At 49.1% G+C, this 12,280-nt stretch overlaps 1 protein-coding gene across 4 annotated transcripts in view; it reads left to right on the forward strand.

The window, feature by feature from the left end:
• The window catches only part of pogzb (pogo transposable element derived with ZNF domain b), a 17,251-nt gene extending 6,325 nt beyond the window's left edge, over window positions 1-10,926 (forward strand). For 3 of the 4 annotated variants that reach the window (XM_042225943.1, XM_042225944.1, XM_042225945.1), the window contains exons 5-18: window positions 664-757; window positions 833-988; window positions 1,061-1,454; window positions 1,521-1,672; window positions 1,766-1,866; window positions 1,953-2,099; window positions 2,198-2,332; window positions 2,403-2,605; window positions 2,705-2,851; window positions 2,940-2,999; window positions 3,091-3,203; window positions 5,519-7,168; window positions 7,248-7,284; window positions 7,360-10,926. In XM_042225943.1, coding sequence (XP_042081877.1) covers window positions 664-757; window positions 833-988; window positions 1,061-1,454; window positions 1,521-1,672; window positions 1,766-1,866; window positions 1,953-2,099; window positions 2,198-2,332; window positions 2,403-2,605; window positions 2,705-2,851; window positions 2,940-2,999; window positions 3,091-3,203; window positions 5,519-7,168; window positions 7,248-7,284; window positions 7,360-9,274 — 5,304 coding nt within the window. In that variant the 3' untranslated portion in view covers window positions 9,275-10,926. The remainder of the gene's footprint in view (window positions 1-663; window positions 758-832; window positions 989-1,060; window positions 1,455-1,520; window positions 1,673-1,765; window positions 1,867-1,952; window positions 2,100-2,197; window positions 2,333-2,402; window positions 2,606-2,704; window positions 2,852-2,939; window positions 3,000-3,090; window positions 3,204-5,518; window positions 7,169-7,247; window positions 7,285-7,359) is intronic. The other variant, XM_042225946.1, reaches the window with a different exon arrangement.
• The last annotated feature ends 1,354 nt before the right edge of the window (window positions 10,927-12,280 follow it).

Genomic DNA, 12,280 nt, shown 5'->3' on the forward strand with positions numbered 1-12,280 from the left:
CCACTGTTGAAATGGAATCCAACAATGTTTGATGTTTTACTACCACAATAAAGTGGGTCAAACACAAAATTGGGTAGTTATTGTTTTGCAAAATGAGTATAACCTTTACTTTTTTCTACTAGTTATGTCTGTAGAACTTTATGTAGTTGTACCATAGAGAGACATCTCAACCGTTTGGTAGAGGGTAATATTTAAAAGACTAAGGTGTGTATAATTTTTTTTTTTTATTGTGATCATTATTGACGTAAAGGAATAGAAAATATGAACAAATAATTTTTTCATTGTATTTTTCTTGGTGAGGCAGTCAAAGGGTTTTAATGGTTTTCTTTCGTTTTTGATGTACTGCAGAATATTTTTATAAAATCCCAGAACAGAAAAACCACCTTCATGTTTTTCTGTTTTATCTTCAGCTACTTTGACACAAAGGCCTCGCTGTGATGCTCACACCTTTGATAAAGTCTTGCGAGTGTCAGCTCTCTTTTTATAGGCAAAATTTCCCAGATTCAAATCGAATGGAATAGATTCTAGACGGTCACGATACCCTAGGTCCAGTCTGAGAGGAGCAGGAAGCAGGGGCAGATTTGGGGGCGGGACTACATCTGATCGATAAGCTGTTGAGTCTCCATGTTGTGTCATGGTGATGTCATGTGTTTGGATGTACAGGGTTTCCCGGTGCAGACGGTGGTGAACCCCGGCGCTCCTCTGGTTCTGAACCTGCAGCCGGGTCAGACGGTGCAGCCGCTCACACTCATCCGGTGTAGGTCGATCTAATTGGTGACGAAATCCGTGATCGATGTCAGCCGATCGCTAATCAGCCGTTTCCTGTCCACAGCCCCGTCGCTGGGTCAGCTGGTTCGGCCCAGTGTGGGCGTGTCGCCGGTAAGGTCAGGCCCCGCCCCCTCAGGAGGTCCCGCCCAGCCCGGCTCGACCTTCACTGCCATGCAGCTGCCCGCCACGCTGACGATTCGCACCAGCACACCAGCACCCGGTGAGCGTGACACCTAAAGTGGGAGGAGCTTCTTTTAGGACGACTCAAACTGACCAGTTTCATGTTTTTCAGTTAACCTCCACGTGACCCAAGTGGGCGGAGCCAATACACTGAAGGTGGCTGGGTCCCCCGCCCTCCCCTTGGGTTCAGCCAATGGCGTCACCAGAGCCACTCCCATCAGCAGCGGTACACCAATAACCTGTCAGTGCTTGTGTGTGCTCAGATTTGTTACGTCTTACCTGTGCGTGTGTGTGTGTGTGTCACCTGCTCCCACAGTCGCTCGCTCCGCCCCTTCGACTGTCAGCACAAACTCTGCTGACTCCACCCGTGTGGTGATGAGCGTGGAGGAGTTTTATTATGGCACATTTGAAGGTGATCTGAGTCTGAGGAAGCCCCTCCCACTGGGAATCAAAACCTCCACCTTCACCTGCCAGATCTGCTCTCACCTGTCAGAGAATAACCTGAGGTGAGCACCTGAGCACACGCGGGATACAGATGCGGTGCTCTGTATGTTTAATGTGTGTGTGTGCAGGTTGATGCAGCACATGCTCCAGCACTCAGAGCTGATTAATGGTGGCGGCGATGAGGACAGGAAGTGCTGCAGGTTCTGTTATCGTCAGTTCTCGTCTGACGCTCAGCTGCAGAGCCACGAGGACCAGGTGCACGGCCCCACCCTCTCCTCCTGTAAGACCCACACACGGAGTGCTTGCCTGTGTTTTTGCATGTGTGACGAGCTGCGTTGGCTCAGGGCTCACCTGTCACCTGTCTGTCTCTCAGGTATGTGTCGTATCTGTGAGTGGGCGTTTGAAAGCGAGCCACTCTTCTTAAACCACATGAAGTCCAACCACAAACCGGGTGAGATGCCTTACGTTTGCCAGGTGAGTGACCACTGACCCGCCCCTTCCCACCTACGGGCCGTCCTAGGTCAGGTCTGATCCTTACCTCAGGTGTTACGACCTCGCAGGTGTGTTCGTTTCGCTCGTCCTTCTACTCGGACGTCCTGCAGCACTTCTCCAGCTTCCACAGAGACTCGTGCTTCCTGCTCTGTATTTTCTGTCTGAAAGTGACCAGAAATCCTGTCAGCTACCGGCAGCACCTGCTCAAACACCAGGTAAGCACACGCACCAGGTGTAGACGAACAAACACCAGGTGTAGACTTCCTGCAGTGGAAGTGGATGGGTCTTTTAATTTGAAATTCTCTGTTCCCAGATAAACCAGGCCTTCCACTGTAACAGGTGTCGTCTGCAGTTTGTTTTCCTCAAAGACAAGATGCAGCACAAACTGGAAAACCACCGCAGCTTCCGCCGCCCGCCTCAGCTGGAGGGCCTGCCGCCGGGGTCAAAGGTCAGTGCCTTCATCTTGATTTAAATGTCTTACTCCAGACAGGTGGCATTACTGGTCCATGTGTCTTCAGGTGACCATCAGGACCTATGGCAAGATAAGGCCCTCGGTGACATCAGGAGGAAGCCGCCTCCTCCAGAACCCCGCCTCCCTCATCCAGCCAATCAAGATCAAGATGGAGCCACAGAGGTCTCTGATCCAGAAGAACCCCACAGCATCAAAATTACCGCGGTCCCCGACCAAGAAGCTGGGCAGCCGTCGAATCCATGGCAACAGGTGAGGCTGACGGTGACGGGTGACGTCGATGTTGGGCCCCTCCTCTTGTGTTGTTGATGTCACATGATTCAGGTGTGTGTGTCTCCGCTCCTCCTGCAGGAGGTCAGGTGATGACGACAGGTTGGTGTGTTTGGAGTGCGGGACCGACGCCTCCGATTTCTCCGCCCACTATCCGACTCACGTCCACTGCCTGCTGTGCCCCTACAGCAGCTGCTGCTCCCGGGCCTATGCTGCTCACATGATCAAGTAAGTAATCCGAGTACTGCAGGAGTATTCTTTAGCAATAGTGCGTGCAGTAATCTGGATTTATGGATGCTCGATCGTTTATCTGCAGCCACCACGTCCCGCGCTCCAAAGACAAAGCCGTCCCCCTGCACAGGCTGCCTCCTCCATGGTGAGAACCTCATTGATCTGATCAGGTTGGTCTTCGCGCTGCCGATGAAGCTCCGCCTCCTCATTTTCTTCTTCTCTTCCTCACCGCTCAGCCCGTTCCACCTGCAGTGCTTCAGGTGTGAGTTCAGTTCTCAGACAGCTGACCTGATGGCCAATCACCTGCTGATGAACTCGGAGCATCACAGCGCCACCTGCAGGATCAGGAGTAAGACTGCACCACCACAACTACACCCATAACAACACAGTCTACAGCAACAATCGCTGCTACACCCAAACAGGCTGCGTTCAGCTGCTCGTTTAAAACAAAGGGCAGCTCAGTGGGTACAGCACGCACACAATGTGCACACATGTACATAACATCCACACAACAGCCACACACCATGTAGTGTGTGGCTGTACACTTGTGTAGCTAATAAAGTGTCAAGCAGAGGTTTCTTCATGGTGCAACGTTAGCGTCTCCACAGCTGCTGCAGAGTAGCACAAACACCCCGATGAGGATAAAGTGGAGCTGATGAAACTGCTGTTCGGGGGGAAATCAGCTGACGTCTCTGAAGCTGAAAGGTCGACGGGTTCTTGGCGTTCACAGAGGTCTCTCTGTTTTCCTCTTAAATCACACTTTTCCTGGTGGGGAGCCTGGAATTGATCCATCGCTGTGACGGCAAAGAACTGGAAGGTATCCAGTCTCTGCAACCGGGGGAACAACGGGGGAGGGGTCGAGGTTTACTCAGCCTAACAATCGCTGTTTAAATTTTTTAGATGCAACATGGAAAATTCCAGGCTTGTCCATTCATCCAACCTTGAAGCAGTGTTAAAGATCTGTCCTCTGGCTCTCGGCTGCCTGAGCTGTAAATGTTTACTTGGGCACTTCCTGGATCCTCAGCTGTGTCGCTCAGTCTGAAGGCTCCAGTCCCGTTCTTTGCATTCTGCTCTAAACGTCAGTCACGTCAGGGTGAAAGTTTTGGAGTGAACAAACTAACCTCGGCCTCGCAGCTTCTCCTGTATGAAGAATAGTGTACAGGCTTTTGTCTGCGCAGCGGAGCCAGAACATCTGGATTTTTCTCCGTTTCAGGAAGTTATGAGAAGTGATTCAGCTGGGAAATACAAAGCCTGGATTTTTGATTCCTTGGTTGATAGATGGTTTCTGCTCCTCCGGTTGATTAAATGTCCCCACTCTGCCTCTGACTTCCTGAACAACACGGAGCTGCTGCTCCCATTCATGCATGTTTTCTTGATGCACGTGTATGTTTAACCTTTTAAATGTTTTTTAATTAAAATAAGATTTCACTTAATTTACTCCAAAGCGTTTAACTGTTTGATCCAGGTTCTACTCTGTAGCAGCTGTGGAGACTCTAATGTTAAACTGGTTCACAGAGGAAGCGTGCAGTTGCAGTTATCAGGGAATAATCTTGCTGTGATTAAGTGTTTTTCAGCAGTGAGCAGCAGAACAGGCAGAGATTAGTGCTGTTTCTCAACACTCAAGTACGCAAGTCTGCACTCACGTTCTTGCTAGTCCATATTTCATAAGTTCACACGGGAATCTGGCGGTCTTCCCGATAACGCAGCGCGATCGTTCTACAATTGGAACAACAGTGTAGGTGATGACATCACAGCTCCAGATAAGCAATTTGCTTTTACATATGATCGGTTTCATAATGTCTCATAACCTTCATACAGTTAAACACAATCACTACATGATAGAAACACACGCTTCATCTCTCTTAGTAGAAACAGGAGAGATGTTAGAACCCTTTTATTTTAATTTTAGTAATCACTCAAAGCTTACAGCCGACAGCTGCAGTAATTCGGAAGAGAACTGAACAAATATTTCAAATATAATCTGATCATTGTCGGATCCTTCAGGATCTCCATGTATTAACATACTGCTTTTGTTCCCGGTGAAAATGTTTCCTCCTGAATTTAAATATTTTTAATGTTGGATTTAATTCAGAGTCAGCTGTTTAAATAAGAACAGCACATTTTACATCAGGGGATATGACGGGTGAAATTCATACTGACAGCTCTCAGAGTAAGGCTTTAAAATTAAATAAAACGGTGCAGTTATGAAGCTGAACTTTAATCTCAGCCAAACAGATTTACTCAGGAACAAATACAAGATTGAAATGAAACTAACATTAACATTTATCTAAGTAACTTATATATCAATTGGGGAAATGGCCTGTATTTGTATAGTGCTTTACACATCCATTCACACACATCCACACACTGGTGATGGTAGCTACATTGTAGCCAAAGCCACCCTGGGGCGCACTGACAGAGGGGAGGCTGCCGGACACTGGCGCCACCGGGCTCTTTGACCACCACCAGTAGGCAACGGGTGAAGTGTCTCGCCCAAGGACACAACCACCGAGACTGTCTGAGCCGGGGCTCAAACCGGCAACCTTCCGATTACAAGGCGAACTCCCAACTCTTGAGCCACGATCGCCCCCAATTCCAAAGAATCAGATTGTTAAGTTGCTGAAATGTAGAGTTGATCCAGCCTCTTTTTGTGTTTTGTTCCAGCCTATGTTGAACCGGACATCCAGTTCTGCCACAGTGAGGAGCCACAATCTTCAAAAGGAAGGGATCTAGACCAGAACAAGGACTTTCCTGACCCCTCCTGGAAGTCAGCAGATGGTTGGAAACAGCCAGCAGGGGTTAATGATGCCTACTCTTCCATCCGCCCCTTCACGCAGAACAGCGGCCCTCACCACTTCCTGTCCAAGAGCAGCGACGCCATAGACTACTTCAGCCTGGTCTTCCCGGCAGCACTCATCGAGCTGATCACCAATGAGACCAATGCCCACGCCAAAACTTGTCGTTTCCTCAGCAACACCTGCCTTGACTGGATTCCTGTCACCACCCACGAGATCAAAGGTTTCATCGGCCTGGTTATTCTGATGGGCATCCAAAACCTTCCCGACCCGTCGCACTACTGGTCCTGGAGTCACTATGACAACAGCTACACTTTCTATCGAGCAATGAGCTTTAAACGCTTCAAGCAGATCGCCACTAACATCCGCATGGGCAGCTTCACCACAGACGAGTACCGTGGCACCAGCAATCCCAGCGATTCGATACACATCTTCAGGCCGATGCTGGAAATCCTGAGCAAAGCCATGTGGAATGCCTACCGGCCGAACTGCTGCCTAACCATCGACAGGGCGCTGCTGCCCAGCCTGGAAGAGGGCAGCAGCCAAACCAAAGGGAACCCGAAGACTCAACCTCAGGTCTGGCTGCTCTGTGACTCAAAGTCTGGTTACTGCCACCGTCTCTTCATACAGATGGGGGTTAAGTCTGGTCAGGATCCAGGCTTCACCATAGTGCCGGAACTGGTGAACGGTCTGGAGGGAAAACACCACCAGCTCTACCTTGCTAACTCGCTCACGTCTGTTCCACTTATGCAGAAGCTTCTGGATCAGGGCATTTATGCCTCCAGCTCCTTCCCTCCTCCCAGCTCCATCCTACCCAGGGAGCTGTGGGAGGAGGGCAAGCTAGAGAAACCAGGGGACTTCCTACAAAGACAGTTTGGCCCCCTGCTAGCCACTCGCTGGAGGGATACCAAGGAAATGGGGTGTCTATCAACAAATGCAACTCCAAATGAGCCAGATACTGTTTGGAGAAGGTCTCAAACCAAGGTAGGTGGACTGGACCCCATTGACCGCCCCATGGCCTTCCGCTTGTTGCAGGAGAACATGCGGGGTGTCGACATCTGCAAGCAGCTGCTGGCGTGCAACCCGCTGGGAGGGGTCCCTCAGGACCGTCATTGGCGCAGCCTTTTCTGGTTCCTGATCAACCTGAGCATCGTCAACGCCTTCATTGTGCTGCGTGAGAGCCGCAAAGAGAACCCTCCCGCCTGGGTACAGGATGGTCTTTTTACTCAGGTAAATTTCCGCAAGCGCTTGGGCAATCAGCTCGCCAAGTGTGCCCAGAAATACTTCGAGACAATGGAGATTGCAACGTCGCGCGTGACAAGGAACGAGGTTGCAGAGGAGCCAGTCAAACAAAGGCACAGGATGACGAAGATCAGTAACGTGTCCAAGAGGTGCAAGAACTGCAACTTGAAGAACATCCGCCACGAGAGCGTGTATGGCTGCATCGTCTGCAAAGCCAACCTGTGCAAACAGCCAAGCTGCTTCTGGGAATATCACGGCTTGTCGTCTCTAAACAAAGGTCAGTATTTCACTCGGTAACTCTGAAAGGAGGTGTTTTATTGCTGTGAATTTCAAAGAGCTGTTTTTGTTTTTTACAGGATCAATCAAAGTTGGGTTTCTCAAAGACAGAATAAGGTATGTGTTGATCCACACAGTTAAATGTTTGATTAATTGATGTGAACTACTAATAAAAGTTTGTCTTTGCTGCAGTGGAGCGATTGAGGTGGACGAGGTTTTGGACAGCGTGGACGAGGCAATGGGCCCTGTGGAGGACCTGGAATTTTCTGATGATGAGAGACTGGACGACCTGGATGACGCTGAAGAAACTGAAGAGGTTAAGGAAGACTTTATCAAAGATCCAGAGTTCCATATGCCATCAACAGCAAACGGCCATGCCCAACCACCAGCCATTGCACCTGCCTCTAAAGAGCGTGAGGATTTCCTGACCGCCCGTCAGCTGAGGATTGCCCTGTTCGCTCTCTGTGATGGACTCCGCCAGGCCTCTCGCGTCTTTGCAACAGAGGCTCCGCTTATCCGATCCTGGCTGAAAGAGGCCCGGAAGCGTCTAAAGGAAAAAGAGCAGGAGCAGAAGGTCCAAACCAATGGTGCGGATCGTATGGTGGCCTGGGTGCTATCCATGCGTGAACAGCAGCTTCCTATCACAGAGAGCAACCTCTTCCACAAAGCTTCCACCCTCAAGAAGAAAGGAGGTTTTAGTGTCTCCTTCCGCATCTCTTACGACTGGGCGGTGAACTTCATGCTGGAGCACCGACTTGGTGTGCAGAGTTCTGGCAGGGCTGCGACACTGGATCGCATCCTGCCGCGTTTTCTGGAAGCCAAAGTAAAGACCTTCAGGGAGTTTACCCAGAAGATCATCCAGGCCCACAAGCTGACAAAGAGCACCGTTGCCGCGATGGATGAGCTTTGCATCTTTGTGGACTTGAGATTGGTTCAGGAGAAGTCTCGCCGCTCAGAGGCCTTGGAATTCACAGGGTCTTTGCCTCTGCTCACCGTGTACCTGACGGTGCTGGCTGACGGCACCATGCTACCTGCTCTGGTGCTGGGAAACAGGAAGCTCAATGAAAGAGACCTGCCAGAGTTCATTTTGCTGGAAGCTAGTCCAGAAGGGCTGTCGGTCGAGGAAGCGTTGGACCTCTGGATTAATAAGGTGTGGCTGCGCACCGGCCCGGCTCAGCATAGTAAGTCAATGCTGGTCCTGGACCGGCATCGGGAGCACCTGGGTGATCATTTCCTCACCTCCATCAGCAGCTCAGGGACTCTGCCAGTGGTCATCCCTAGTGGGTGCTCCTTCTGTCTGCAGCCGCTGGAGATCTGCATGAAGCCGGTGCTGCAGCGCTTCCTGCTGTCACGCTGGTCAGAGTTCACTGCCAGGAATCCAGTGGAGATCAAGGAGACATCACCCCAGTCCCTCCAAGCAAATGTGGGTCAGGTGTTATTTGACTGGTTGGTCGAGGCTCTGACACACCTGAATAAAGTCCCACAGCTTTGGAAGAAGTCGTTTGACCTGACGGGTCTCCTGGTGGGGCCCAAAGAGGAGAATGTGGAATTGGACAACAGAACAACAGCTGATAAAAGAGGCGGGATTCAGTCCGAGCTACTGACGATGCTGACTGAGATCCTGCTTGGTGCTGAAGCTTCAGAGACAGAGTCTCCAGATCTGCTGGAACTGGAGGATGAAGAGGACTCAGAGGAGGAGGAACAAGCTGTGAAAGAAGAGACATCAGAAGAGAATCAGGAGGACAAAAAAGATGAAGAGAAGAAAGAGAAAGAGGACAGGGAAGAGACGGGGAAGGAGTCAGAACAAAGAGAGCAGATGGAGGAGGAAGGGAAGGAAGCTAAGGAGAAAGGTAGGACAGAGGAGGAGATGGTGGAAGATGAGGAGGAAGACGGGAAGAACAGTGAGGAGAAACAGGAGGTTAAAACAATAGAGGAGGACAGTGAAGAAGAGGGCAAGGAGACAGAAGAGGATAGGAAGGAGGCGAACAAGGAGAGAAGGGAGACCAGGATAGTGATTGGCGAGGAGGTTGGGGACGAGTGGAAGATAACAGTGAAGAGCCGGGCCGAGGCCAACGGCGAAGAGGGCAGCAGGAAGGAGGAAAGCTGAACTAGGTGGAGGTCCACAAGCTTGACTTTGCACCATCTCTTAACACTACAGGGGGGACGGTCTGGGGGCAGAACCTTCTGTTGGTGAGGGCACACCTGTCAAGGTATCGACTGTAAGCAACTGCAGCTGTGTGCTAACGTTACAGACACTGGGGCTTTGGGGGCGAACCGGGGTACAACGGTGAAAACGGCTCCTTGATCGTTGCGTTCTCAGTTTCTTTTATTCGAGCCCCATCTAGTCGACAACAGGGGAACTGCACCCCGTTCGTGTGAACCATGCGGACAGATGGGAACATTTTTGCTTCGTTTGTTATTTTTGGTAATAAATGAACCTTGAAGGTGCTTTTCTGACAGACATGTTGGAGTTTTACACAGAAAGGGATCGTGGAGTGGCCGAGTCACCGCTCATATTATGTTTTTGTATTTACGGTCAGATTTGTTTCCAGACCAGCCAATCAGGATCCATCTCCATCTGCTCTCATAGTTAGGTCTGTCTCATAAATAGTTAAAAACCTCTCCAGAAGTTCCTGCGTCCAGGTCGACTCGTTGGGCCAATGTGATCCTCCAGGAAAACTGACACGGAAATGTGCTAACAAACCGAAACGGTCACAAAAAACGACCACAGGTGAAAACATCGTGTGGAGGTGCAGATTCATCACCGCGTGCAGAAAGTGAGCGTGTTTTCTAATGTGATCAAACGGTTCAGTCATTAAAGTGAGCAGAGGTGGACCTCCGCCTCGATGGCATCATATCATACCAAAAACTCCACCCGTGTTCAGAGCATGAGTGGAGTTTGGGTATGATCATGGGTGGTCGCAGTAATCCCACTCAGGCGATCACGTCAACCCTAAAGCGAAAAACGCAAGGCGAATGCTGGTTCTCTTCTGATGAACAATGGAGTCCTGGAAGCCGATTGGCTGGTCTGGATCTTGTGGCCAGGAAGTGTCCGTCTGATTATGACTCCTCGTGAAGCTGATGATGTTTTGGTGCTGCTGTACAGACTTTAGATAATGTTCCTCATTAATAAAACTAGAATCTCTACCTCTGAGTCCGTCTCTATAACTCTCGGAAAACAACTTTATGTTGTGCCTGACGGTGACTCTGCACAAATCAGCAGAGCGCCATGTGACTTTTATCTTATCAGGTTTACCTGCTGTTGGCTTGACGAGCTGCTGAAACTAAACCAAACTGACCAGCGGGTTCAGAGTCCGAGTGACAATGACAGTGCAGGAGGACGCTTTCATAACAAGTCACTCAGACACTTTTCCCTCAAAGCTCTGAATAAATTGTGATCAATAATCAAACTTTATTGTTATTCAAACACCTTTAGTGCAAGTTATTGCAGAGCTACACAAGTAAAGGAAAAAATGGCCTTTAAGGACAGAAAGTTCAGAAAATGTTCAGCAACAATATTCAGCTAAAATAAATGATTAAATGATTGCAGATAAAATGAAAAGTCAAATGCATCACGAGTGAGTTCAGTCTGTAAATGCAGGTGATGTTTGTGGAGAGCTGCAGAGGGCAGGATGGTGGCGTTGCAGGTAACGGTCAGCATATGGGACATTTAAGGTAGAATAAGGGACAAATACATTTGGCTCATTATACAGGATGTCCCAACTAAAATGTTGGCGACCATACCTGCCCGCCGCCTTAGACGGGAGAGTTCTTTGAAACAGGTGACATTAAACCTGCTGGATAATCTGAGAATGGGAATGAGAAGGACTGACACTAGATCCTCTGACCGACATAAACCCGATAAAGACCCCCATGGTAACACACCAGACATGACATCACTGTTCAGGACTGGCGAATCAGTGCTGGTACAGGAGCAAGAAAACAGGAAATAAAGTTTTCTTCAAAAAATCTCTTCCAGCTGTTTCAGTATTGGCCTCCGTGTAATCTGAGTAAACCGTCACCAGTAACTGGATGGTTAGACGGTCATTTCAGGGGCGCTAACCGTGATGATGTGCCAGGTGAGCAGCATCACTGACGGTCTGTTCATCTAAAATTGCTTCACGCTGTCTGTACTGCTGGCGTTTCTGTCAGATCCTGCTGTCAGGCAGGTGGCGCTCTTGTCCGCACGCCAAACCTGTAACACCATGTGACCCGGCAGCTGACTGCTCAGTGTCTAGTTTCATTAAAGTAGCTAATGCGTCCAATCGGAGCCCAAAACAGTCGTGATGTTTCAAATTAAAATGCTTATACTGTTAGTGACGTGCACGTAATGAAACAGGAAGTTACTGTGACACACTCTTACCTCACAGTGTTTGAGTTGAATGGGAGCTGGGATACCCCCACCCTGGTCCTCATAAAGATGGACGATGATGATTTTCTGAAGATTGAACTGAAACCGTTTAAAGCAGTTCTCTGCTCTCCGGTTTGAGAGCGTCACTCTCAGGTATCTCGCTCGTCTTCACGGTGCTCTGTGTGCTGGAATAAACCTGCAGGTTAAGCAGATGTGAGTTAGTCACGCCTCTTAGTGAATGCCAATGATATGACTCAGGCCGAGCAGGTCCCTTCATCAGTCTCAGGTAAGAAGAAGGATCAATTTCAAGATCCTGCTCCTTCCTTTCAAAGCGCTTCATAACCACGCTCCTCCATATTTATGTGATCTTCTCCGTACGTACTCGGCTCTCCTTCAGCTTCCTTTCTGTCTGCTCATCTGACTTCCATGGGACTCGGAGCCTTCAGTCATTTTGCCCGACACTTTGGATGCACCTCCACCAGATCTACAAACTCTCACCACTTTTATTATTTTTTATTAAGAGTTTTTTCTTTTCAATACATATAAACAAAAAGAGAAGAAAAGGATTACAGACGTTCTGTACATTCGGGGTAATTAGCCACTTAAGGCTGAGAAATATAGAAGAAAGAAAGAAATATAAACATAAGCATAATATTTCCCCAGATAATAGAATCCCTGCAAAAGATAAGATAAGATAACTCTTTATTGTCATTGCACAGTCATACATAGTACAGTAGTACAATGAAATTGGAAAAACTGTCC

This window comes from Haplochromis burtoni, unplaced genomic scaffold (genome assembly GCF_018398535.1).
Source record: "Haplochromis burtoni strain Fernald_Lab_line unplaced genomic scaffold, NCSU_Asbu1 Contig_190, whole genome shotgun sequence".
NCBI lineage: Eukaryota > Metazoa > Chordata > Actinopteri > Cichliformes > Cichlidae > Haplochromis > Haplochromis burtoni.